General features: G+C 38.9%; 5 protein-coding genes, 1 long non-coding RNA gene and 1 pseudogene across 7 annotated transcripts; 4 read left to right on the top strand and 3 right to left on the bottom strand.

The window, feature by feature from the left end:
- Positions 1–13,330: 13,330 nt before the first annotated feature.
- LOC138912215 (cathepsin S-like) lies at positions 13,331–13,636 on the bottom strand. The gene has a single exon (XM_070212099.1). It carries the CDS (start codon positions 13,634–13,636, stop codon positions 13,331–13,333), a length of 306 nt encoding a protein of 101 aa, XP_070068200.1.
- A 1,285-nt stretch (positions 13,637–14,921) lies between these two features.
- LOC108065050 (cathepsin L1-like) lies at positions 14,922–15,766 on the bottom strand. The gene is made up of 2 exons (XM_017152906.3): positions 15,681–15,766; positions 14,922–15,591 (listed from the first exon to the last, which is right to left on the bottom strand). The coding sequence occupies exons 1-2, from the start codon at positions 15,764–15,766 to the stop codon at positions 14,922–14,924; spliced, it is 756 nt and encodes a 251-aa protein (XP_017008395.3).
- A 583-nt stretch (positions 15,767–16,349) lies between these two features.
- On the top strand, positions 16,350–17,629 carry LOC138912504 (uncharacterized). 2 transcript variants are annotated; one of them, XR_011418059.1, is made up of 4 exons: positions 16,350–16,514; positions 16,575–16,759; positions 16,974–17,049; positions 17,493–17,629. It is a non-coding gene; the product is annotated as an uncharacterized lncRNA (long non-coding RNA). The 2 variants fall into 2 exon arrangements; XR_011418058.1 differs by lacking the exon at positions 16,350–16,514 and having other exon boundaries at positions 16,562–16,759; positions 17,493–17,628.
- Positions 17,630–18,397: 768 nt separating this feature from the next.
- On the top strand, positions 18,398–19,443 carry LOC123003411 (procathepsin L pseudogene; annotated as a pseudogene).
- A 1,222-nt stretch (positions 19,444–20,665) lies between these two features.
- LOC108065051 (cathepsin L1-like) lies at positions 20,666–21,551 on the top strand. Its single transcript, XM_044395898.2, has 2 exons — positions 20,666–20,670; positions 20,818–21,551. The coding sequence occupies exons 1-2, from the start codon at positions 20,666–20,668 to the stop codon at positions 21,524–21,526; spliced, it is 714 nt and encodes a 237-aa protein (XP_044251833.1). The 3' UTR covers positions 21,527–21,551.
- Positions 21,552–22,859: 1,308 nt separating this feature from the next.
- Positions 22,860–23,872, top strand: LOC108065052 (procathepsin L-like). The gene is made up of 2 exons (XM_017152908.2): positions 22,860–23,053; positions 23,191–23,872. Exons 1-2 carry the CDS (start codon positions 22,860–22,862, stop codon positions 23,870–23,872), a joined length of 876 nt encoding a protein of 291 aa, XP_017008397.2.
- Positions 23,873–24,631: 759 nt separating this feature from the next.
- On the bottom strand, positions 24,632–26,633 carry LOC108065105 (uncharacterized). The gene is made up of 4 exons (XM_017152993.3): positions 26,512–26,633; positions 25,831–26,222; positions 25,092–25,253; positions 24,632–25,026 (listed from the first exon to the last, which is right to left on the bottom strand). Exons 1-4 carry the CDS (start codon positions 26,516–26,518, stop codon positions 24,727–24,729), a joined length of 861 nt encoding a protein of 286 aa, XP_017008482.2. The 5' UTR covers positions 26,519–26,633; the 3' UTR covers positions 24,632–24,726.
- Between the last annotated feature and the right edge of the window lie 980 nt (positions 26,634–27,613).

Below are 27,613 nucleotides of genomic sequence, written 5' to 3' on the forward strand. Positions count from 1 at the left end.
TCAACTGGCCAAGGTCAGAGGTCGACCTTCCCCGTAGACCGACCGCTGCGTTTCGAGCGTCTCTAATCTGCCAATTCCCTCCGACTGTCTAACGGCGGCGGCGGCAAAAAAAATGTCAAAATGTCTTTAAAATGAAAAATGCCCGAACATTTCGAACATTCGACCATCGGAGACAAAGAGAATAAAGATTATATTGGGTTTCTCGCCTGCACGGATGCGAACACCACGAACCCGAAAATGCGGACGGGATGGCTGGATTTTCTCGCAGCCGTTTGAAAAATTCAATAAAAACGATTGGAAATTCTGTGGCCTTTGTTGTTGGTTCGCCCTTTTACCTTTTACAGTTTTTTTGGTTCTTTTCTGACCGTTTTTGCAAAGTTTCCGATTTCAAAAATGGGCAATTTTCACGAATGTGTCCCAAAAGAAAACCAATCCGACGTCTCGAATCTAATTCGTATAATGAATGTGATAAGATAGGAGGCATTCGGAAAAGGGATGAAAGAAAGATATTTCAAGGGGGGTTGAGATTGGGTGAAAATGGCTTGCCGCCTCAAGAGATTTATGCTGCACATGCGGTATGCGGCAACTTCCGAAGGCGGGCTCCACTTTGCTCCAAAAACAATTAACATATGATTCCGAAAAGGAAAGTTATCTTGGGGATCATCATCTGGCCTCCATAATTTATACGATTGTGCGGTTTAAGCCGAAAACTCCAATTACAATAATTAAAGCCCTGGCGCAAAATTTACCTTTTCTCGCCTCGCAAAAAAGGAGAAACCGCACGAATGAACGCCCTAATTTCCACCTCCATTTCCACTTTTCCACGTCCACATCCCAACGCCCCAAGTGGGCAGGGCCCATATGAAAACCAGCTTAATACGTACGGCTTTTAGCGCATTAAATGAGCATTTATAAATCATTTGGCTAAGTACGAGTACTCGCTCGAAAGATGCGAAAGTGGGCAACGCAGTGGCAATTACAAATGCAGCATTTCCCTCAGGTACACTCATAAAAATAATTTTCTACATTTTAGAAAATCGCCCTAAAAAAATTTTCGCCCTTGAACTGAGAAAAATTTTCTATTTTCACGACAAATTTGCCATAAATTCAAGGCAGGTGACCATAAAAAAATATTTTTAGGGTTAATTTTTCTATTTTTCTAATATTTAGGGCGATTTTTTTCGATTTGCTTCGTTTTGACCTTTTCTAAATCCAACGGCGAATTGCCCTAATTTTTTTTTCTAAAATTTGTCTAAATACAAGGGCGATTCGCCTTAAAAATCACTCCAAAAGTGTGAAATTCGGTAGCCCAGCGGTCTAATCACTTGCGCTTTCAACTTTGCTATATGAGGACTAAGGTCGTGGGGTTGTGGGTTCGAACCCTGTGTGATTCAACTTGATTTTTATGTTTTTTTTTTTTTTTGTAAACGTTATAATACTAAGGACATTTTTTCGTCCGAATTTTAAATTAAAGTAGTCTTTAAACCTTAAAAACGTATGGGAGTTCTGAGCTAAAAGCATACTTTGTGTTTGCTGGCAAGAAAACGCAGACCTCAGGAAAATAAGATGTCTGCAGAGTTTGTTCGTTGTCTTGCGCGATGGGTCTGTGGTGCAGCGGTAGGACGTTAGACTCTAAACCGAGAGGTCGTGGGTTCGATTCTCGCAATGACCAAAAAAAGTAAGTTGTTTTTTCTCCTCATATTTATTTCCCTAATTCGTTTACAAACATGATTTTTCAGTTCTAACGGCTGTGTTGTATAGATCGGGCCCCCCTCTTAACGCAGCTCCCATATAAGCTACACACCAATACAATAATATGCAACGGGCTCCTCCGTCGGTGTTGTTTAATTAAAGCAGTCCCAGTTCCCAGAATATACACGACTAAAATTCATGCTTCCCAAATTCAGTTAAGCATGCTCAAACACGATTTTTTTTAATTTGCATAATTTTTTAGGGCATTTGCCTTTAAAAACAGAAAGTTCGGCCTTACTTTTAGAAAAATACGCCTTAAACTTAGGGCAAATCACCCTAAAAATAGGAAAATATTTCTCAATACAAGAAAAATCACCCTAAATTAAACCAAATTTCCATAGGGATTTTTTAGAAAATTTTTCTAAATACACGGGCGAATCGCCAGCGGATACGATTTATGGGCGATTTTCTAAATCCACGGGCGAAAAGTCAGTTTTTTAGGGCGATTTAGGGTAAAAATTTCTATGAGTGTAGTCGGTCCTCACACGTGGGATACTTCCCACATGCTTTTCGGTATAATAATAATGAATATTACATTTCAAATGCTACGCACAAGTTATAACTTCATTCACGAGTGGTTGAACACATACAACAGACTTAAGTGTAGGGTAACAAAATATTTACCAATGTTTCAAGATGGGTCCCCAATGTATGATTAATCGGAAGTAGAACCGACAACAACTGGCATAACACATCATTTCGTTATAAATTATTCAGTTAATCGTGGTATTTATTTTTTATAACTGCTGGTGGAACTCTATGTTCTATGTCCACAAGAACCTGCATATGGGAATAACACGATTTCGTTCTTTGGTTATATATTTTTTAAGCTTATCGATTTTTACATTATTAAATTAATTTAATGTTTTTTTTGGAAATCAGGTTAATTTGGGTAGGATCCCTCCTTGGATTTGCGCCTGACCATTTTTCATTTAGCTTGTTTTTTTATAATTCCCAACTGGTACTAGCACTTCTGACACCAAAACCTAGAAGTTGAACACTTTAAACGAATTATTTTTTGTGATGATCCTAAAATCATATTTTTTAATTTTATCATTTAGAATATTTATTTATTATAGATTTTATAACTTTGATCAAACTTGTTATTAGAAAACCTTCTGTAATGGTCCCTCAGTGACGAATTCAGGATCTTGCTATAAGGTGTTTTCCAAAACAGCTTTTTTTATATCTATTGAATAAATTTAAACCCCTATTAACTTCCCGTGAATACTTGCGTGGCCCAGATGTTTAAGTTACGCCGCGAATTCATTGTTTTTCTCGTCGGTACTCGTACTTCTCGTTTAGCAAAATAACTTATAAAGACAACCGAAATCAAAATCAGCATTACGAAGTCTGTATTTAGATAAATTGTATCTATAGTTCTATGATCTATGTCTGAGCTCAAAAGCTTTCGCCAATTTGTAGTTTTCCTATCAATTAGCAATAGAAAAAATGCTACGCTGTTTTTATGAACAGAGCCAATAAATCTAGCAGACACATTGAGCCCTCTCACACTACGAAATTCCGGTCCCTTCAACTTGTTGATGTTAACTTAAATCTTTTACTGCTGTATTTGAATGAATTAATCCAGTTCAGTCGGCTGCATCTAAAGTGCCTCACCGGCAATTTGTCGTTGACATTGGAAAACTGGCGCAATTCATTGACAACCCGGCTTTACTTTGTGGTTCCTGAATGTTTTTCCTGGCCCAAGGGCATAATTAAATTCACACTTGGATAGATTAATGGCATAAGGGAGCTTTAAGTGGTGGTAGAATATTGATTATGTGCCTAATGAAAATATTGAACTACTGGGATGCAGAGATTTTTGCGCATACTAAAGAAATATATAAAGAATATATTAAAATATTATATTAATATTAATAAAACAATCAAGTGGATTCTTACATTTAAGAATGCCTAGAATTCAATAAAAAATACGTTAATAAAAATATAATATTTTAAGAGCATTATCAGAGCAATACAGACCATAATCATCAGTAACCCTTTAGGTTGTATAGTTATAAGATCTGAAATATCTAAGGTTTGTTTGGTCACTTCCATTTTACTTGAATAATTCAGCATGCGCAATATTATGCCTTTGCTCTACTTTGTATCTTGGCTTTTAGGAACTCAATCAACAAGTCAAGTGGCACATCGATCATCCATCAGTCACTTGTAGAGTTCCCAATCGTCGGAGAGCCGTGTGATTGCTAATTAAATTTCATCTGCTGAGCACTTGAACTTGTCGCTGTTGCTGGCCTAATTTATCGGCATTATGTAACAAATGGTAAGCACATAAATTGCTGTTTAAGAGCACCCAAAACAAATTGCCATTGGACAAAGGACGTGCCGAGTGTTTGGAGCTGGCAAGCCAAACTTTTTCCAAGCCGAAACTTTTGTTTCCAAATCAATTAAAGGCAGTTCTTGGCAACTTTTCCCCTCGGTTCGTTTCCATGTGTGCTATAAGGAAAACGGGGGCAAACTGTTCGGTACAGGTTGTGCCGTGTAATTCCACCTGAATTCATTAATCACAAACAGTTGGCCAGCGGTACTCGCGGAGAATATGCATCTGATCAAAGCAACTGCGCCGAGAAAATTAGAAAAGTGAGACAATCGTTGGTTTAGATTGATATTAATTTACCCGACGGTTGGCCGCTTCCTGCTAAGTAATAAAAAAAAATATCAATTACCAGATGATAATCCCAAACTTCCCTCGTTTACATTTCAATTGCATAATTTCGCAAATTTATTTAGTAAGTGTCAATGTCGGTAACACTTTTCCCGATCTGTTTGCCGTCACTTGCTAACTCAATTCATCAGTCCATAATTCGGTCGTGTAATCAAATAAAATGCTAGAATTAAGATCCAATTAGTGTGCCATTATGAATATGGATGGTCCCGTAGTCCGCAGCTCGAGTCTCAAGTTGTCCCACTCCCCGTTTGCCTTACTTTTTGCTTGCCTGACAAAAAATGCGAATCCCAAAGACCGAAAAAAAGTATCAATTTACCAGCGGTGGAGGGCAGAAGGAACGTTGCGTCAAGGAGACGCCGGAGTTCTTCGACGGACTCAAGACAAGGCGAAATCAACGAAAATCCTGAACCGGAAACAGGAATAATAACTGCACTGTGGGAATAAAGGTTGCCTTAGGTGTAGGATCGAATTAAAGGTGTAGCCTCCATTTTAGCTGTCTTTTACTTTGTACCCTTTTTTATTTGAACTCAACTTTATTTTTTCGTTTAAAGTAACTAGGGTTAACCTCTTCTTTTTGAAAAATTAGGAAGATGATTAAATTCGAGAATATTTCATATTATTATTCAATATTTAATTTAGGAGGAAACCAAAAAATGATCTTATTGAGGTACCATGTAACTGTGGTTTCTTAAAATGATTAATACGTTTTCTGAAATGCAGGAAATAAACAAGTTGGAATACAACTCAATTATTATATAATCTTAAAGAAAATATAAATATATTTGAAAACTTTACACCAGGGCTGCAATTTCTAGCCTTTTTCAGGACAGATCTGTTTATGATTTTATAGGTCTGCCAGAAAATATCCCTTAAACTCTTTCTATCAAATTATCAAGTGTTCTTTCTGTATTAAAAAAATATTGTAGTCGGTTGATTATGGGTTTTATGCCACAACTGTCCTTTTTTTGTTGGCAGCACTGGGTTACATCAAAGGTACTTTTCCTTTTGGAGTTCAAGAGCTTTTCAGGCACACTTTCTCGCAGTGTTTCAGTTCGGGGAACTGCGGGAGCAATAAGTATTATTCTTGGGCGGGGGTTTACCATTGAGTGGATCTGAAGACTGTGGAGAATTGATTGATTTGAGTGGCAGGACTACTCAATTGTCTCAAACTGCCGGAGATTTAGCTTTCGTTTTCGTTGGCAAAATGTTCGCAAATGTTTAAAAGTCACTTTGGCAAGACAAGTGAGTGGGGTTTATGGGTGGTGGTGCTATGGGTGGTGTTGCCTAATGGCGCCAGCTTTGGTGGCTGTTGTAATTAGTTGATTACACAACTGAAGCGAAGCTCCACACTCCGAGAGGTTTTTCTGTTTGCATTGCAAATGAAGTTGCCACCGTCGCCTGGGTGGCGCTCCCAGTGGTTCAGTGGTTCGGGGGGAGTGATGGGTGGCTCGTCGTGTGGTGTGGTGTGGTTTGGTGCAAAAAGCTGATGCTGAGACAGCTGCATGACATTGCTATTTGCACGCTGCTCAGCCGACTGAATGAGTGAGTTTTTTCCCGTTCCCTTGGCCATAATGATGTCGAGTGTTTGGTCGAGAGTCCACACAAGCGCAAGGAATATGGCAAAGTACACAAAGTACTTGTGCTTTTTCTTGCGGTTATATGTACCTTACAACTTCAATAACCCGAACTTTACCAGGTAATTTGTTCTGGAATTTGCCAAAAAAAAGGGTTTAAATTTTTATGGAAAGTTTCAAAAATTCAACATTTAAAAAATCGCTTATGAAATTCTGTAATAATTAAAGAAATTTAATAAAACCTGTTGAAAAAATTATTTTGAACTTTTTTCCATTAACTAAGATACCATGATACCTGATAATTTTTAAGTTTGAAGAACTGGCTCAAAAATAAATCAGTGAACCCTAAAAATCATATAATCCTCGATTCATTTTTTTGGGGCTTGTGAATATTTATTTTAATAAGTAAAAGTTTTATGAAACACGTTTTGCTACTTACAGTTAAAGTTTTTTTTTTGTATTTTATACAAAAGAAAAAAAACGACACTAGGTAGTCACGGTCACCCTTTTGTAAACCTTTTTTTATAAAATGAAAAAATACAACAAAATTCCATGCGTTAAAAATTAAAAAAAAGGTTGAATTTTGTTGCCATCTAAGGAAGTAGGACTGTATTTACGCAGGAGCGACTACTCATCAACGTGGGCCTCAATTTTTTTCCTTGTGGACCCTGCTTATTGAATTATCAGCATGCCGCAGCGTTTTGAAGGGCTGTTTTGGCGAGGTGGTGAGGGGGGATTCACCGACGACTATGTGAACCACTCAGGCGATGCCTTTCTATGTATTTCGTATGTACAAAAAGCCAGAAACCGCAGTGACGAAGGCAGTAACGAAAGCAACGCGCAGCCAGTGAGCCGTGCGGTTTACATAGGCGATAAGCACGCTCGCAAGCACAAATACATATACCCACTCGCCCGCCCACTTGACGTCCAAGAACAACAAAACAGGGAATGGGTGGGGAGGGGGGGGGGAACCCAAGGAGCTGCAAGAAGGGTGCTTTTGGCCACTGGAGCGGCAGAAAGTGTATAAAGCGTGTGGAAGCAAGCGGCAGCGGTACTGCCAAAGGCAGCAAATGAACCTAATTTGATAGCGCACACAGACCTCCAAACTTATATACCCACACATATATATTTCCACATCTGGGGGCAACAACAAAGAGCAAAGAGTATATCGCGTTGGGCTGGCAACGCTCATTAAATACTCTTTCAGCCGCCGATTTCGTTACGTTACGTGCGGACATTGGATGGGAATTTAAATTGGTAATGCGACCGTTGCCGAACTCTTGGCTGCTCTCGTTGTGGTTGTTGTTTTGTTGTTGCTTTTCCAACGCTAACGTCCTCGACACTATCGCACACTTGAGTACATACTTACATACGAACGGTCGAGCGTACATGCAAGCCACATATGCACATACATACATACCTACAGAATGCTGTACATGGCATTTTGTACATACAAAGTCGCATATGCCTGTGTATGCACAGCAAACTGCAAGATACAAGATACTCGACCAGGGGCGGCGTTTGAAAGGGGTTTTGAGGTTAAGGGGGTAATGTCATAACATAAATGTATAACATAAACCCGAATAAAGTAAAAAACTTTCTAATAATAAGTTTAATGGATATTTAATTAAAATTTTTTTTATTATTACATTAATTCTAAAATCTAAATGTTTGCTTAATTTTCAAGAAATTTAAAAAAAAAAAAAGGTGAACAAAAAATGTTTTTTCATCCTATACTACATCATTTCGAACATTCAATACCAAACCCTCTTAGTTGAACCCCTCTTCGCTGCGCCCCTGCCACCACTCAATGTCCCATGCCCATGCTTCATGCTGAAATATGTATTTTCGAGGCGCACAAGCTGCGCACATAGAGCCCTCGACCCCGACCCCCCTCCTCCTTCGCCACCTCTGGCTCTTTGCGTTCCACTCTGCAGCACCCCACCCCCTCTCCGCAGAGTATTTGCGTCTGCCTCTCCGCCTCTGCTTCTGCCTCTGCTGTTGCTCTGCCGGCGTCGTGGCTGCCTCGACCGCTATTTTTATGTACCAGCACAAATACATGCACATAAATTGTTGCCGTGGCAAAGGCAGCGCAAAGGCAACAACAACTTTCTGTTCCTGCCACATCCACGTTGGACGAAGAAAAAAAAAAACCGAACGGGGTTGCATGCAACATGGAATGGACATGGACATGGATGATTTTCACTCTTTCTCTCTCTCCGCTTATTCCTCTTTGCCCCGGCCTTTCTATTGAGGAACACACACTCTTTTCCTCTCCTCTCTCTCCCTTTCTCTTTTTTCCTTCCCTCTTTCGCCTGCGCTTCCGCTGCAACGCCGCCTGCAGCTCTGTTTGTTGTTGCTGCTGATTCACACATTCCTAATTGAATTATCACGCAGCAGATGAGAAATATGTACTATATCACTCTAACCCTCATTCGCACCCGCTGCCCCGTAGTTCCACAAAACTTATTTTTAGACTTCGAAAACTAATTAGAAGAAGCGCAGTCGAAATCTTCACTTGGCCGCCACACTTCTAGAAATAAGTCGCTTAAGATCAGATCACGATATATTATATTTATCTTTCACGGATAAAGCAAGATATTTTTCGATCTACAATAAAATTGCATATCCAAAAATGTCATTCAAGCTAGCTACACTGCAAAAAATTAAGTTGTTTTAGGAAGTAACTTAATTTACTTATTTATTAGGAATTATACAGCAAAAAAATTATGTGGCTTTTTGTTTTTCTTAAGGTTAGAGAGGCCAAATATAAATAAATTATTATAATAAATTCTCTTTATTGAAAGGGCACCTATTAGAAATCCACATTTTTATATTGAATGAAATGTAATCTAAGAGAAAATAGTTTATACTCTTATAGACCCTTTTTGTTCAATAAAATTACAAATAGGTCTTTGGAAGAACCTCGAATTTGTTCGCGTGTACAGCAGCTTCATTCGCTGCCTGCGCCGGCGTCGCTGCTCGGATCGACGTAGGCGTTGAGTGCCGGGGTTTTAAATTCGAGAAAGGTTTTCGGTTTCGGTGTCGATTTATATACCGAAACGCCCATCACCGAACGAGCGCTTAACAAAAGCCTCTCATTTCCATTTTATGTACATTTTTCAGTTTTTCGCTTTGCGCTCGTCGTTCGTTAACAAAGCAGGATGAAGACCCGCACCCCTCCAGTCGAAACGAAAAAAAAGGAAGCCGAGAAGACTACGTCCTAGCAGCGACGTCGGCAGAGCAACCCTCCCTTTCACACAACTCAGGGATAGAGATAGACCGACATCGAATCGCACTTGGGCTTTCCAACTAATTGTATCGCCTTTTGTTGTACATAGGACTTTTTCCCCTATGTACTTGTGGGCATATGAAAATCGTATTTACCGGACTGACCCCCATCTCCAAAACGGCTTCATTCGTTGCCAGCTAACCGCTGAGCCCTGCAAAAAGATACAGATACAGATACTGAGATATGGATATAGGCTTGTACGCATGTATGTGTATAGTAGAGGTTCAGATACTGTGACAGCCCAGAGGCGAAATTTTGTCATTCCTCTCGTCTGCAGAAACTGATAGTCGTCCCGTTCCCCGTTGTTATTGTAGCTTGGGCCCCGGAATTCCGAGCATTTTCACAGTTATTCCGAGGGTTGGCGGCAAAAAAGCGGCAAAAAGTAAAGGAAGCTGGGCTTCAATGGGATGTGGTCTCCGATAGCATCAGAGTTGCCTTTTAATATCTCTTCGCAGAGACTTCACGTGGATGTGGATGTCCGGATTACGAGCATGTGAGTGTGCTTCCCTTGCAATAGCAAAATTAAATTACAAGAATTTATATTGGCCGAGGGGTATGTGATGTGAGGGTGGGTTCCCGTACATGCCGTACTCCATATATGGCTTTAAAATTATGACTCTGTCGTTGCAAAGTCTGAAATTGACAGTGAATGGAAAAGCTGGTGCGTAGATTTTGGGGTGTCGGATATTCAAATAAAAGGAGTTGAACAAGAAGGGGTAAATTTCATTTAAATGTTTACTCTAATATTCCAAGTTACTTATTTAAGTTGGGATGCTATGGGTGTTTGCATATTTTGCATTATTATTAACGTTATGGAATTTTACCATATAATATTAAATCAAGAAATGCCGCAAAACTTCTTTAAGTTGTGGATTGTAATCAAATTTGTTTTCTTTTTTATCCTATTTACAGAAAACCAGAATGGATATTCATATTTTTTTGATTTTAGTATCAGTGGAGTTCTCTTCCAACCAAATTTTTCCATAAAAGCAAATAACGATGTTACAGAAACCGTTCCAAAATTAAGTAGACGGCTTAAAACCAACTAAATAGTTGATTTTGAAACAAATGCTCCTAAAATCAGAGAAAATTTATTTAGAAACTCTAACAAAACACCGACGGTTTTGGTTGGTCGGTTTCTAAACCAACAGTCGTCAAAACCGTGTCTGTGACACCCCCTTATATGGATTATTCGATCTAATTATTATATTTTATTTAAATGTGTTTGCGTTTTTGAAAAAAAATGTGTTTAAATATAAAAAATGTATTTTTTCAATTTTTTTTTTGTCAATAATTAGTTGTTTTTAAACTTCTTCATCGTAAATCACAATGTCTTTCAATTGAATTATTCAACAAAAAATTCCACTTGTTTTCTGGATAATTAGGCTGTCTACAAGTTTTAAGCTTAAACGGTTTTATTAAATCTCGTCTAAGTCTTTTCCGCTTTTGCTTAACCAGTTTTAATGGAACCGGTAAAAAGCGACGGCATTTTCAGATCCCCAGGTAAGCGTCCCAAAAAAAAACAAGTTTGCAACGCCAACTTTTTTGTACAACTTTTTCTCAAACGAATATCAATAAAAATACACATAAAAATCTTAGAAATGTCGTCAATACCTATAATTAAGTCTTCCTTGGTTTCTGGGGTAATGCAAAGTAATAAATACGCTACAAAAAAGACCACCTTGACTTGGTATCTTGCCACTTTCAGTTGGCCACGTCCACAAGCCGAAGAACTTGCCACAAAAGGCCAATTGTGTTACGCGGTGGGGGAGGGGCCTGTTGCAGTCAACCAATAGAAAACGATACCGAACAAACGACCAATGAAAATCGAAAAGCGAGGGCGAGTGAGAAAGAGAGCTCGTCAGAGCAAGAAGAGCGAAACGAGAAGATACACATTCGACCCTCAGAATGTATCTTTACATCACTTCTACACCACATGTAGAAATTCATGAAAAAGCTCTGAAAAAGCTATACAAAGTGAAGCATATCTTCTCAGGGCAAGATTTCTGATGATATGAGTGCAGTGACCTTTTTTTTTAATATTCTTCATACTCCTCGGAAATGAAGAGATGAAACTAGAAGTAAAATTTAAATTAAACGTAAGGAAATTAAGAGTCTAATACTTCGGGGAAGGGATGGGAACTCAAAACAAATCTTTATTAAAAAATAACAAATCGAAACTTTGCAGTAAAGGCAGTTGATATTATTATTATAAGTATTTTAATAGTAAAATGGTCCCCTACCAGTGGCGGATCCACTTTTTGTTGTGAGGGGAATTTCAGAACAAATTTTTGGTTGTACCTCTATTAAATACCACTTTTCCTTGTCCCCAAACATTGAATTGCGAATTTGAATCATCAAAATTGAAATGTAAAGAGTATAATGCAAACTTCTGCCCTTTGCTTGACAACGCCTCCATCTCGAGAGTTCAAACAAATAAATAAAAATAAAATCACTGGCATTTTTTTTTGAAAATCCCGCCTTTAATCGCCCACAGTGAGGCGAAATCACTTAGCACCGTTTTCTTGTATTTTTAAATTTGATGAAAGCTTTTAACTCGGAATTCCCACCAGTGCTGCCATTTTGTCCTTTTTCCGGACAGATCTGTCCTTTTTTTAACGGCTTTATCCGGAAAAAATTTCAAACATCCCCTATCCGGAAATCTGTCCTTTTTCCAAAAATAAGGTTTTGAGTGTTATTTTTGCTAGTCGAAAGTGTATAAACCTGTTTTTATATGCTAAAATGCCTTTCTAACCATCATTTTTATAGTTCGGCTCTTAAAAAATAATTTTTTTTACAAATTATTAAAGAGACGTAAAGCAGTCGATGGATTTTCTTTATGGTACGATTTTTTCTGTAGCAAAAAAAAGAGGAAAACACTTTAAAAATTTCTCAATTTTTACTCTCTGCTTTTTTGTCAGAAAAAAATTTCAACGACTCTTATTCGGGTTTGACGCAGATTAAATTTTTTTGTATTACCAATATAGTTACTTGAAATGCTTTTATTATTTTAATAATTTTAGATTATTACGTATACGCACAAAAATTTACCATGGTAAAATGATCAAACAAAGAAGGTTGTGAGTCGGGAGCAGTAGATCATTACATAATTGAATTTTATTTAAAATCCATTTATACTAAGTAAATATATAACCCATTGGTAAAAACAGAAAAATGGAGGCGCATTTACTTTTGTCCTTTTTTTTGTCCTTTTTTTAAATTTTTTGTCCTTTTTTTCCCTGTTTTTTGTGGCTTATCTGTCCTGTTTTTCAAGCTAAGCGATGGCAGCACTGATTCCCACATCCGTACTTTAAATTTAACATGCGGACGAGTAAACGGCATCTTATCTTTTAAATTATAAGTTTCCAAAGAAAAATGTCTACAACAACTCCCATATTGTGAAGGGATAACACATTTTTAAAATATTGTGTTTACACATTTACGAAAAATGTTGTATCTTTATACCCGTTACTCGTAGAGTAAAAGGGTATATTAGATTCGTGCAAAAGTATGTAACAGGTAGAAGGAAGCGTTTCCGACCCTATAAACTATATATATTCTTAATCAGGATCACTAGCCGAGTCGATCTAGCCATGTCCGGCTGTCCGTCTGTCCGTCTGTATGAACGCTGACATCTCGGAAACTACAAAAGCTAGAAGGTTGAGATTTCCCACACATATTCTTGAGCTTCCTACGCAGCGCAAGTTTATTTCAGCCGAGTGCCACGCCCCCTCTAACGCCCACAATCGCCCACTAACGATTTTAAAATGGGTCTGGCGCCAACACCTTTAAAGATTTCCGAGAAGTATAAATGCAATTTTGTTGTGCATATTTATACCTATCGAAATGTAGAAGACATTTTTTAAATCGCACATTCATTAAAAAGTTATACGCAATCAAAAAAATGGTATATATCGGGACACGAACCCGACTATAGCGTTCTCTCTTGTTTAATTTAGAATTTCATGCGGATAAAGTAGATACTACGTTTTTAAATATTTTTTAATAGGTAATTTCCTATTAAAGCACTGGGTACTTGGCATAGCTAGCGATGCCGCAATGGTTTTCGTTATTACGTGATATCTTGATGTACCCGTCTATTCCCCAGCCGACGCCCCAAGAGCTCTTTGCCAACCAGTAATCCTGTCCGGACTCAGTGCCAAAGCCAACAACAAGGATAGAATGGGCCTTGCCTTTAAAATTAGGGCTGCATTTGGGCTCATAGTAAATTCCAGTGTTGTACGAGTATTTTGACAAGGAATAGTGGTCGGAATCAATAACAGCGACGACAGGTCCCTTGAAAGCCACAGCATCCGCCAAACTCATCTCGTCGCCCTCAGGTATTCTCGTAAATCCAGAGATAGTGGCTCCGATTTTGCCGTCCTTATTGCGGCATTTGCCTTGGATGCCCTCATAGGGATACGATTGCTCCGTGACGATTTTTTCTGTAGCAAAAAAAAGAGGAAAACACTTTAAAAATTTCTCAATTTTTACTCTCTGCTTTTTTGTCAGAAAAAAATTTCAACGACTCTTATTCGGGTTTGACGCAGATTAAATTTTTTTGTATTACCAATATAGTTACTTGAAATGCTTTTATTATTTTAATAATTTTAGATTATTACGTATACGCACAAAAATTTACCATGGTAAAATGATCAAACAAAGAAGGTTGTGAGTCGGGAGCAGTAGATCATTACATAATTGAATTTTATTTAAAATCCATTTATACTAAGTAAATATATAACCCATTGGTAAAAACAGAAAAATGGAGGCGCATTTACTTTTGTCCTTTTTTTTGTCCTTTTTTTAAATTTTTTGTCCTTTTTTTCCCTGTTTTTTGTGGCTTATCTGTCCTGTTTTTCAAGCTAAGCGATGGCAGCACTGATTCCCACATCCGTACTTTAAATTTAACATGCGGACGAGTAAACGGCATCTTATCTTTTAAATTATAAGTTTCCAAAGAAAAATGTCTACAACAACTCCCATATTGTGAAGGGATAACACATTTTTAAAATATTGTGTTTACACATTTACGAAAAATGTTGTATCTTTATACCCGTTACTCGTAGAGTAAAAGGGTATATTAGATTCGTGCAAAAGTATGTAACAGGTAGAAGGAAGCGTTTCCGACCCTATAAACTATATATATTCTTAATCAGGATCACTAGCCGAGTCGATCTAGCCATGTCCGGCTGTCCGTCTGTCCGTCTGTATGAACGCTGACATCTCGGAAACTACAAAAGCTAGAAGGTTGAGATTTCCCACACATATTCTTGAGCTTCCTACGCAGCGCAAGTTTATTTCAGCCGAGTGCCACGCCCCCTCTAACGCCCACAATCGCCCACTAACGATTTTAAAATGGGTCTGGCGCCAACACCTTTAAAGATTTCCGAGAAGTATAAATGCAATTTTGTTGTGCATATTTATACCTATCGAAATGTAGAAGACATTTTTTAAATCGCACATTCATTAAAAAGTTATACGCAATCAAAAAAATGGTATATATCGGGACACGAACCCGACTATAGCGTTCTCTCTTGTTTAATTTAGAATTTCATGCGGATAAAGTAGATACTACGTTTTTAAATATTTTTTAATAGGTAATTTCCTATTAAAGCACTGGGTACTTGGCATAGCTAGCGATGCCGCAATGGTTTTCGTTATTACGTGATATCTTGATGTACCCGTCTATTCCCCAGCCGACGCCCCAAGAGCTCTTTGCCAACCAGTAATCCTGTCCGGACTCAGTGCCAAAGCCAACAACAAGGATAGAATGGGCCTTGCCTTTAAAATTAGGGCTGCATTTGGGCTCATAGTAAATTCCAGTGTTGTACGAGTATTTTGACAAGGAATAGTGGTCGGAATCAATAACAGCGACGACAGGTCCCTTGAAAGCCACAGCATCCGCCAAACTCATCTCGTCGCCCTCAGGTATTCTCGTAAATCCAGAGATAGTGGCTCCGATTTTGCCGTCCTTATTGCGGCATTTGCCTTGGATGCCCTCATAGGGATACGATTGCTCCGTGGCGATGCCATCGTTCTCAGTTATGTAGTTCATGGCATTTGTCACCGTACCATTATTGCAGCCATTATTATTCAGAGTGCAGTCTATCAGATGTTGGGGTGATAGTAAGATACGCTTTTTAGTTTTGATAAAGTAGTGAGATTCGATGGCTGCTGCGGTTGCAAAGGCCCAGCAGCTGTAGCAGCTTCCTTGATCCCTGACCGGGGACACTGCCTTTTGTGACCTCCAATCCCATTTTTTCGGAAGATCGAAACAGCTGGAAAACAAAAATTAAATTTATTGAAGCTACTTAAACTTTTCTAATCATATTGATTAGTTAAACAGCTCATTCCAAAGATAGCTTACCTCATCTGGTGCTCTTCGTCGGGGGTTTTCCTTGGTTGGACCACCGCCAGCAGGTTCAGGAAAAGAAATATCAAGGTATGCCTCATTTTGTTTCGAAATTGTGCCACTTTATGCTGGGTAAATCTTAAATATGCAACAACTCTTCAAAATGTTTTAATATTTAATGATGTCTCTCCATAGCTTCCATTTGTATTTATACTAGTGAGATCAATGCAAAAGCTTATTTACGTCAAAAATTGTTCAATGAATTTACAGGAAATAGAGAAATTGAACTAAAAATACAAAATACGATTTCAAAAAATGTCTGACAAATCGAAGGTTCCGGTATTCTCATTATTTTATATTTATTCAAATTCGCGAGTATAAAACAACAGGAAAGAGTGCCTCTTCTGACGCCTAATCAATTGTACAATAAATACGTCGTTCTTTATGTTCTCCAAATTTTACGCTAAAATGTGCAAATTATAATGTAGTATAAATATTTTCAAATTTAATCAAGCTGTTCAATATGTTTTGCTTTAAATCTTACATTATTGTGTTTCATTCAAATATTTGTTTGTGTAGAATTCATATTTTATAGTATCGTTATTATTTTAAAGCCTCACTTCATGTTTTGTTCATACACTCATAAAAATTAATTTCTAAATTTTGGAAATCTCGCCATTGAATCGGCCTACCTTTGAAAATAGAAAAAAAATTTCTTGTTATTAGAAAATTGGCCTTTGAATACAGAAAACCTTTCTTGATGGAAAAAATTCAAGAAAGAATTTTTCTTAAAAATAGAAAAATGAAAATCTCATATGTCTGTTTTGCCGTCGCAGCCAAAACATTTTTGTACGTATTTTAGGACAAAATCGCCTTTGAATATATGAATGAAATGACCCTAGAATATAGGAAAGTAGCCATTGACTTCCTTCGGCTGCCGAATGTTAACGACAAGAAAAACGAAGTGGGACGAAGGGCCTACCCGGCTACCGACTTCTCTGATCCCCCGAGCGTCAGTTGTGAAAAAAATTCGTGAGTGATGGACGTGATTTTCAAGCGGATAAGAGGTTAAGCCTTTTTCCAAATATTCAAAGGTATGTAAATATATAATTTTTTGTATAGCGGGCGTACAATTGTATGTATGTAATTAAAGGATAAATTTCAAATCTCTTTACCAAGCGTATACCAATTTAGTTGAATGGTTTTTTAGCTAAGAGCTACGTACATACATACATTTGTATATAAATCTGTGGGTGTAGAGTTCTATAATAACTTTATCTTATTACTCGCATTTTATTTATTTTTCAGAGTGAAAATACCTGCAGTTGCATCAGCCAAATAATTTGTTTAGCGAAGCTGTAATTTTGTTTTAAAACATTCTAAGGTAAGAAAAATATGTTGTATTTGTTTGACATACTTATGTATGCATGTAAATATCTATGCATGTACGCGGCTCACCCGATCTGAAACCCGATTTTCAACCCTTTCATATTCTGCTCCTCTCTCTCGCTCGCTTGACCTACGCGTCGCGACGTTTCTCTCTACTCCTTCTTAAAATTGTCATGATCTGACCTGCTTACATTCGGTCTCCCTTCGCGCAAAGGACTGTATGTAAATATATATGTATGTATGTGGCTCTTTCTGAAATTAGATTTTCAACCCTTCCTTCTTCATTTTCTACCTGTCTTGCTCCTCTCTCGGTCGTCTGACCAACGTGTTTGTATTTTGGCTATTATTAACATTACATTATTATCTATTATCTAAAAACATCTATCTATTCTTATCTAAAAACAAATCATTGATATCCCAATAACTCTTTTTTTCCAGATGAGGAAAGCCGAAGAAAATAATTTTTTATGCCTGCAACTACATATTTGGTTATAATAATGTTTTCTTAAGTCAAAAATGTGTTATTTAAAATTGTTTAAATGTTCAGTGTTAAATGTTTTACATTTAAATAAATAAAATATGCAAAAGAAAAAACCAAGTTACATTTTATTTTTAGGGTTTCAGTGTTAATATAAAACTTCCCTTCAAGAAATATTATTTCTTAAATCAAGAAATAAAATTTCTTGAAAGGAAATTTAAACAAGAAAGAATTTTTCTTGTTCAAAAGGTGCCTTTCTAAAAGACCCTTTCTTGTTTTAAGAAATTTAATTTCTTGAAACAAGAAACAAACCACCTTTGAAACAAGAATCGCCTTTCTTGTTTTAAGAAATATTTTTTCTTGTTTTTATGGTGGCTTTCTAAAAAACCCTTTCTTGTTTTAAGAAATTTAATTTCTTAAAACAAGAAATATTTTTTCTGGTTTTAATGGTGCCTTTCAAAAAAACCATTTCTTGAAACAAAGGTAAGGTCGCCTTTGGCAAAAATTCAAGAAAGAATTTTCTAGATTTTAAGGAAATTCTTCGATTTTTTTTTATGAGTGTACTCGCGAACATATTTGTTGTCTGATAAGCTTATAAGGCAATGGGAATAACAATAACTGACAGAGGGAAGCCCTGTGGACTTTAATTTGTGATTAATAGGTATCACAATTTTTTTAAGTAGGTTCATATTTTAATCATCTAACTAGTATAAATACAGATGAAAGCTGTGGAGAAGTATAATTTAGTACTGAAACCTATTAAGAGTAGTCGCAATTTTTAGTTATTCAGCTTAGAAAAAAGTAGTGAAAAGTTATACACAAAATGAAGCAGACCGTGATATTTCTTCTTTTAGTTCTGCTTGCGATGGCTCAATCCCTAGCCTTAGGCGCAGTTTCTCAGAAATACTGGAATAATTCTAAGCTAAAGCATGGGGAGAATAAGGTCCGGATTGGCCAACACAACCGGCGATTTGCAAAACGTCTTCAAATTTTTAACCTGGCAGTAAGCAAGTTCACCGACTTTCTCACCGCTAAGTTTACCCAGAAGACGAACCACAATGGCGGCGAAAGAAGTCCGGAAATGCAGTAAGTAAACTATTCAATAAGATTAGCTCAGTTGCAAAAGTTCAAATAGCTCATCCAGGTTCATATTCTTTTTATTGGCTTTGCTTATAAATTGAACTGTTTTGTTACAGGGGCTCCACCTTCATCGCTCCCTATTACTTGAACCTCCCCACCCAGGTGGACTGGAGGTCACTGGGCGCAGTTACTCCGGTCAGGCAGCAGAGCAGCAATCAAAGCTGCGGCAGCTGCTGGGCCTTTGCGACCGCTGGGGCCCTCGAGGGTCAGCACTTCCGCAAGACAGGAAATCTAATCCCGCTGTCGCCCCAAAACTTGATAGACTGTTCTGCACGATATGGAAACAGAGGCTGCGACGGTGGTTCAATGGCCAAATCCATCGACTTCATAAAGCACAATGGTGGCTTAGCAACGGAGCAGTCATATCCCTATAGGAACGTCCAAGGGGAATGCCAGCATAGGAGCGCCACCATCGGAGCCACTAGCTCTGGATTCGTGAAATTACCCTATGGCGACGAGAAGAAACTAGCCGAGGCCGTGGCTTCCATTGGACCCATTTACGTGAGCATCGATGGGTCTCAGGAATCCTTCCTTAATCACAAATCGGGAATTTACGAAGATCCCAAGTGCTCAAGCTCAATACAAAAGGCAGGGCAAATACATGATGTCCTCATCGTTGGCTATGGCACCGATCCGGCAACCGGCAAGGATTACTGGCTGGTTAAGAACTCTTGGGGCACCGATTGGGGAGAAAACGGATACATCCGGATGATACGCAATGCGAACAACCACTGCGGAATAGCCTCCTTTGCAAGGTATCCTCTGGTTTAGACAAAAACGGGCAATTTCAAAAAGATCTCATTAGTTCTAACTAACTGTAATGTAAATATAATATTTATTATGAAAATAAAAGAAGAGGATGTGATAAAAAACAAGAGAGAACGCTATAGTCGGGTGCCCCGACTATCAGATACCCGTTACTCAGCTAAAGGGAGGGCGAAGGAGATGGAGATAAAAACTTTGATCCGCCGTAACTTTTTAACGAATGGTCCGATATCTAAAATATATATATAAGCGATTATGGGCGTAGAAGGGGGCGTGGCGCTTGGCTGAAATAAACTTGCGCTGCGTAGGAAGCTGAAGAATATGTGTGGGAAATCTCAACCTTTTAGCTTTTGTAGTTTCCGAGATCTCAGCGTTCATACGGACAGACAGACAGACGGACATGGCTAGATCGACTCGACTAGTGATCCTGATCATGAATATATATGGTTGATAGGGTCGGAAACGCTTCCTTCTACCTGTTACATACTTTTGCACGAATCTAATATATCCTTTTACTCTACGAGTAACGGGTATAAAAAGTATTTAATACATTTTTAATTAGGTAAGCTGCAGTATAATAAAGGGTTGTATTATTTTAGTGTGAATGTGGGATGATTCCAGTTTCGAAGATTAATTCGCCCTCTTTAAGTGAAATGATGAATGCAGTATTAAAGTTATATATTTTATATATAGATTTTATGGTATTGTTTGTTTAAAGTAATTTCTTATTGTATTTATACTCCCAAACATAATCAAAAAAAAAAATTTAATCGAGTGCGAAAGGCTCTCACCGCCTAAAATGATGACTCGCTAGGGATGCCTCGAACATGCGATTTGTCATAAATTGTATTACGTATTTCAACGTTTTTTTATAAAAATGTATTTGAGGAGAGTCTTCTGAAATCATATTATCTCTTTTTAGTTTTATTCGAATATTTTTCCTAATAAGGGAACAGAACGAAATGTTAGTGACGTCAACTTTGTCATTTCATTAACATTTGCGGAAATGAACCTTTTTAATATCTTTAGAAGTACATTTTTTTTGGAAAGTTGAAAAATTTGTATAAATTAAGCTTCAAGCAATGGAAAAGTTTAAGTAGCTATTAAAACGCGTTGGAGAATAGACTTAAAGTTCCTAAATTGACACAATAAAAAGAGGCATATCTTGATATTTCTACTCCTGACTGATCCATATTTCCCAACGTCTGGAAATATTAAAAAGCTGCAGATGCGGTAAGTTTGAATTATAATGGTCGGTCGGTAGATATCGCGAATAGCTCTGTCCGAACAGCGGCAAATATCATACAAATGAAATACAAACATATCATAAATAAAACATAAGAAATTTCTTACACTAATTAATTCGATAATAATTTGTAGCGGCTCGGCCTTCATCTCTCCTGATAATTTACCACTGCCCAAACTGGTGGACTGGAGGCTTAAGGGCGCTGTGACCCCGGTAAAGAATCAGAACTTATTTGGAACCTGCGGAAGTTGCTGGGCCTTTGCAGCCACAGGAGCCCTAGAGGGTCAGCACTTCCGAAAGACCGGAAAGCTAATCCCGCTGTCCCCCCAAAATCTGATGGACTGCTCAAACACTTATGGAAACCACGGTTGTGACGGCGGTTTCTTGGCAAAATCCATTGCCTACATAAAACACAATGGCATTGCTACGGAACAATCGTATCCCTACCAAAGCGTCCAAGGCTACTGCACCAATTCCAATTTCGCTAGCGGGGTCACTAGCTCTGGATTTGTGAAATTACCTTATGGCGACGAGAGGAAACTAGCCGAGGCTGTGGCTTTCATTGGACCCGTTTACGTGAGCATCGATGGGTCTCAGGAATCCTTTGTTAATTACAAATCGGGAATCTACGAAGATCCCGAGTGCAGTGACCGATTGAAACCAGGAAAAGCACATGATGCCCTTGTCGTTGGCTATGGAACCGATTCGGAAACCGGCAAGGATTACTGGCTGGTAAAGAACTCCTGGGGCACCGATTGGGGAGAAAATGGCTACATCAGGATGATACGCAATGCGAATAACCACTGTGGCATAGCCTCATTTCCAAAGTATCCCCTAGCTTAGGCGGATTCTGCCCATTCGATAAGTTTTAACTATTTATGTAACTCTAATGTAATTGTACAAATTATCATAAAATTAAGAAGTACAAAAAAAAAACGGTTATAAATAACTAAAAAGGTATTAAAACATTTTTAATTAAAATGGCACTGCAGTCTGGCACTGGATCTCAGTTATCTAAGCAAACATATTTTAACCTATTATTCTTGATGCCCTTGTCGTTGGGCAAAATTTTTTGGGTGGAATGTTCTTCATATCAAAATAAAAAAGGGAAAAATTTAATTACCTAACAACTTTTTTATAAATATACACTACTGACTGGAGTAATCGTTTATATGATATCAAATCCCCCCGTGAATCTGCACATGGTTTTAACCTTAATAAGTTTATGTTCTCATTTTGGTATTGTTATACCCGTTACTCGTAGAGTAAAAGGGTATATGGTATTCGTGCAAAAGTATGTAACAGGTAGAAGGAAGCGTTTCCGATCAGGATCAGGATCACTAGCCGAGTCGATCCTGCCGTCTGTCCGTATGTCTGTCTGTACGTGTGAACGCTGAGATCTCGGAAACAACAAAAGCTAGAAGTTTGGGATTTCCGCCACATATTATTGGTCTTCCTATGCAGCGCAAGTTATTTTAGCCTAGGGCCACACTCCTCTAACGCCCACAATCGCCTTAAACAATTTTAAAATTTTAAACAATTATCTTGCGCCCACACCTTTAAAGATTTCGGAAAAGTAAAAATGCAGTTTTATGCTGTTTATCAATAGAAATTTTTAAAATCGGAACATTCCTTAAAAAGTTATGCGCGATTCAAGTTTTATGTATCCCTCGCACTCACTCTAGCTGAGTAACGGGTATCTGATAGTCGGTGCACCCGACTATTGTGTTCTCTCTTGTTTTTATATATCCATCATGTAACTCTTAAGTTGTTAAAAAAATCGAATGTATTACGTATGTCATGGGCTTTTGAATTCCGTTCGCGGAGCGCTTGAAATGATGACTGGCTGGGGATGCCTCAAACATGTTATTCGTCATTAAATGTATTTCGTATTTTTGAATCCGTATTATCTCTTTTTAATTTCATTCGTCTATTTCCCGTTAGTAAGTGGATAGAATGACATGTCAGTGACGTCAACTTTGTCATTTCATCAACATTTGAGGAAATGAACATTTTGGATATTTATAGAAATATAATTTTTGAAAGTTAAAAAGTTTTGTATAAATTTAGCTGTACGCCATCAGAAGCTTAAATAGGTATTAAAACGCCATGGAGAGAAGACTGAGAGTTGTCACATATTTGAGGCATTCAAGTCAGGCTACAATATCTAAATAAAATGGAGCATACCTTGATATTTCTACTTCTAACCTGGCTGGCGTTTGCTCAACCCACAATCCAGAAGAATAAGATTGACGTTTCCCAAAGTCTGGAAACCTTAAAGTGGAGAGTACAAGAGTTTTCCAAGTCCGTCAACACTGAGTTTAAGGATACGATGGACGACTTTCTTCAACTTGAAAACCTGGAGTTGCAGTAAGTTAACTCTAACTCTAAACAAAACATAACAGATCTGTTTAATAAGTCAAGTCGATTAGAACAGCTTTGTTAATATGGATAGCAAATCTTTGTCTATATGGACATTTTCTAATGCATTTTTGTTGTTGTTTCAGGGGCTCGACATTTATTTCGCCTGAGTACGAAACCCTCCCGAAATCAGTTAACTGGACGGCAAGGGGTGCAGTCACCCCGGTCAGGCATCACGGCCATTGTGGCAGCTGCTGGGCTTTCGTCACAGCTGGAGCTCTAGAAGGTCAGCACTTCCGAAAGACCGGGAAATTGATCCCACTGTCCCCACAAAATCTGATAGACTGCTCTCAAAGTTATGGAAATATGGGCTGCAAGGGCGGTTGGTTGGACAGATCAATTGCCTACATAAAAGAAAATGGCATTGCTACAGAGCAAGAGTACCCCTATAAGAGAGTCCAAGGGAGCTGTTATAAAGCCGGGATCGGAGCCACTAGCTCTGGGTTTGTGAAAATACCCTTCGCCGACGAAAAGAAACTCGCCGAGGCTGTGGCTTTCTTTGGACCCGCTTACGTAAGCATTGATGGCGCCCACGAATCCTTCTATGGCTATACCTCAGGAATTTACCATGAGCCCAAATGCAGTTCTCGGAACAATAGCCATGCTGCTCTTGTTGTTGGTTATGGAACCGATCCGGATGGCACGGATTACTGGCTGGTAAAAAACCATTGGGGCACCAGTTGGGGAATTGGTGGCTACATAAAGATGTTACGGAATGCAAATAACCATTGCGGCATCGCCTCCTTTGCAAGGTATCCTTTGGTTTAGTCCATCGGTCGGCACACACATACGTTGACATTTTGTTTTATATTTGTGTGAGTAATTTGCACTGGGCAGCTCATCGATGTGTGTGTGCAGACCGCTGTTCTACGTTATACATGTGTGAGCAGCGCGCCGGCAGAACAAAACCCAATGCTCACTTAATAGGGCGCTGCCGACCGCTGGTTTAGTCCATTAAAATAAACAAAATGTTTTTTTTTTATTTAAGTACTTTCTAGGTAATAAATATTATTTTTTTTTTTAGTTTTAAATGCTTATTCGTGATGATATTGCCTTCTGGTTGGTTTATTTCTCATTATAAATTTGTACTGAGTTTTAAGGCGATTTACCACAAACTGCAATTTGTTTTTGAGTATAACTTAAAAAGCCATGGTTGATCCGTGATTTCATTAACTGCCGGTAGGCGGCCCTCGCCAATAGAAATGTTCAGGCTCTCTGAGCGTGTAGAACCCTTTTAAGAATTGGTGAAAGGGTAGGGGTATCTGATAGTCGAGACACTCGACCTATTAGTTTTGATTAGAGCTTTTAGAACTTTTTGATTACACCCTCATTGTTTAAAAAAGAAAAAAGGCTGTTATTATGCATAGGAGAAGCGTTGTTATATTCTCTTATTATTCGATGTAATGTGTTTTTGGGATGAAGTCGACCGACTACATCTTCAGCTACCTATGCTACCTGTACTCATGATACATTGTCTGAAAAATAAGCATAACCACCTCTTCCCTTGAAAAAGTCCGACAAAGTGGATTAGTGGGAAGACATTTTTAATGAAACAAGATGAGCTATAAATTAGAAGGCAGACGAAACGGGTTTTACGAAGCGGATCGGAGCAGCTTAGCCCCCTAACCCTTGACCAGGACCTCGTAGTGGTCTAGACGGACCTCCTCGCCGCCGAAGGGGATGTAGAGGCAGTGGTGCGACTGGTGGATCTTTCCGGGGGTCAGGCTGCCGTGGTGGTGGGCACGGCCGATGAACAGGGGCTCTCCGTCGGAAGTGCGACCGCAGAGCACGGCGTTGCCGGGCACATTGCCGTGGCTGTCGTGCACCCAACCGTATCCGTAGCCGGCCAGCAGCTCGTAGTCGTGCTTGACCACCTCGCCACCTCCATAGGGAACGTAGGCACAGCCCTTGTTTGGAATCACCTGGGGAATAAATTAATAAGTATTTGTTTTTTTCTTGAATTTAGTGTTAGCTTAAAGCCACTTACCTTGGCTGGCAGCAAGTCGCCTTCGTGGTAGGCGCGACCCACATAGATCTGATCGCCATCGGAGTCGTGACCGCCAATCACTGTTCCGGGCACAATGCCGCGTCCGTGAGAGGCCACCCAAGTTTCCGGCTGGACCAGCACTTCGTAGGCCTCCAGGCGGTGCTGAAAGTAAAGGGTAGTCGTTAGTTGTTAGGATTCGTAAGTAAGGGGTATTTATATTATTAATGGATGGAGGAGAACAATATTCTACAGAATGGTAGCTGTAAATATGAAATAAGAAAAACAAGTCTGTGAATATAAAGAAGCCTCAAGAAGTTGTATAAGCAAAGGTAGTGTAGAAAAAATGGAATTTAATGAAAAATAACAAGGCATAATATTTAAATGAAAAGGTAGTCAAGGTAGAAAATATTAGATACTACATATGTTAGTCATATAAAAGAAAAATAATTTCAAATTCAAATAAATGTTTAAATAAATGTTGAATTTAATACTTTTGTATTTCAATCAGTGGTGGCCAGCAGAGGCAGCACGCAGGGCCCAAAGGATAGGCAATTTCTCTGCCGCTGCGCTGCTAGCGTTTTGACGCTCACGTACGCTGTCAAGCAGAAAAACTTCAAGCACGCAAGTCGTTCTTTTATTGTATGTGTGCTGCTTCTGCTGGCCAGCACTGATTTAAATGAATGGACTCAAATCTAAGCGAAAATATCTATATTAAATTGAATGTAAGGGTTGAACTTACCTCCTGGCCGCCGTAGGGGATGTACAGGCACTGGTGCGAGGGGTGCACCTTGCCGGGCGTGAGGCTGCCCTGGAAATAGCCGCGACCCACGTACAGGGCCTCGCCGTCGCCGGTCTGGCCCACACGAATGGCATGGGGCGGGACGAAGCCACCGCTGGCCGGGATCCAGGAGTAGTGGTCGCCGACGAGGACCTCGAAGTCGTGCTTGCTGATCTCCTCGCCGCCCCAGGGAACGTAGGCCTGCTGCTTGCCGGGCACCACCTTCGCCGGCAGCATCTCGCCATTGTGGTAGGCACGACCCACGTAGATGGGATCCTGGTCGGAATCGTGGCCAGCCAGGATGGCGCCAGGTGGCAGGGCTCCGTAGGCGTTGGTGCTGATCCAGGTGTAGTCTGTGGGCAAGAATATTTGGAACAAGGTCAGATACGAAACGATAAGTTAGCCCAACTACGAGGCCCAACTGTACCCCACACTAATCAGAAACACTCTGTCTATTTCCTTATCTGGCCGGGTGTGAAATCGGCGGATCTATGGAAAGCTTCCAAAGCTCCAAGGGATTTGGGCTGTCAGGTGAGCGGAGTATCGATGACACTTTGGCCACTTGTCATGGCTAATTATGGCACTGTGTTTTTTTCGCAGGAATAATCTTAGTCACTAACTACTTTTCACTTGGTTTCTCACCTCCCATGTTGTTTTTTTTCGTGTGTGTTGATTTAGGTCTGGAACGTGATATATACTAGCCGGCTCCGCTTGGTTCGGACTGACTTTAACGACTGTTCTCTGGCTGCACAACGCGCAGCGCTTTAAAAGCTGTTGTGCCGTCTTATCAGTAGGCAATGCTAACCGACATCGATAAGATATCTTAGTCACACTGTAAGTATATATGTGCTTTCCAAAGGGATCCTCGTATTTTAGGGGGGTGTTCGTCATTGCGACCAACTGACAGGTGTGTCAGATTGTCTGTTCGTTGATTTAGCCTGGCCAAAACAATTTAAATTTCGTGTTGAACAGGAAGGGCAACGACAATTACTCAATCGATCTTATACATATATGTTGGTGCTTTTGTGTACACTCTGCCGGTTTTATCTATAAGCAGTTGCCTACGAATCTTATCGCCGGCAGTCAAAAATAAACTTGATCAATAAGTTCGTAAAAAAGTATATGTACACGTATGTTGCTGTCCATGGATCAACTTCAAAGTTAAGGAATTTACTTCTAGAACAAAAATAAGTCCCTGCATTTGAAGAGTTACTGAGAAAAATTTGGATTATGAAACTAAGAAATACGGATACAACTTCAGCAGGCTTTGAATACATTAATATCCATTTGCTATAGCAAAGCAGACACTCCTTTTACTTGGGAAATGAGTCAATTGCCAAAGATATGTATTGATATTACAAACCCAATCGCCAAGATGAGTCAGATTTATATATAGTTTGTAACTGATGTATCCAACAAAAGAGAGCTATACTTAATTAATTTAATGAGTATTGTAAGGAGGTTATCGCCCTTTAATGCAAAGAAGAGATAAATTGGAAAAGTTAAATTCCACACAAAGACAACAAAAGCACGGTAAGCCATTCAAAAGCATCTAAATCTTGAGAAGGATTATGAAAAACTAGCGAAAATCTTCTTAATTTCCATTAAGTTTTTATTAGTAACTAATAAAAGATTTTTATATTGATATACCATGTGTGAAAAATAAAACTAATCCTTTATCAGAATCCTTTGATCATGGAAGACTTTCCTAAAATCATTTGGTGTTGATATTTTCGGGTGCCCC

The sequence above is a fragment of the Drosophila takahashii genome, chromosome 2R (assembly GCF_030179915.1).
Source record: "Drosophila takahashii strain IR98-3 E-12201 chromosome 2R, DtakHiC1v2, whole genome shotgun sequence".
Lineage (NCBI taxonomy): Eukaryota > Metazoa > Arthropoda > Insecta > Diptera > Drosophilidae > Drosophila > Drosophila takahashii.

Excerpts from the sequence above, each read along its gene's own strand:
- LOC138912215 (XM_070212099.1), bottom strand. The coding sequence starts at position 13,636 with ATGAGTTTGGCGGATGCTGTGGCTTTCAAGGGACCTGTCGTCGCTGTT.
- LOC108065050 (XM_017152906.3), bottom strand. The coding sequence starts at position 15,766 with ATGAGGCATACCTTGATATTTCTTTTCCTGAACCTGCTGGCGGTGGTC. Across the intron at positions 15,592-15,680 it reads GACGAAGAGCACCAGATGAG|CTGTTTCGATCTTCCGAAAA; the intron begins GTAAGCTATCTT and ends TTTGTTTTCCAG.
- LOC108065052 (XM_017152908.2), top strand. The coding sequence starts at position 22,860 with ATGGAGCATACCTTGATATTTCTACTTCTAACCTGGCTGGCGTTTGCT. Across the intron at positions 23,054-23,190 it reads CTTGAAAACCTGGAGTTGCA|GGGCTCGACATTTATTTCGC; the intron begins GTAAGTTAACTC and ends TTGTTGTTTCAG.
- LOC108065105 (XM_017152993.3), bottom strand. Across the intron at positions 25,254-25,830 it reads TCCCCTACGGCGGCCAGGAG|CACCGCCTGGAGGCCTACGA; the intron begins GTAAGTTCAACC and ends CTTTACTTTCAG. Across the intron at positions 25,027-25,091 it reads GCGACTTGCTGCCAGCCAAG|GTGATTCCAAACAAGGGCTG; the intron begins GTAAGTGGCTTT and ends TTTATTCCCCAG.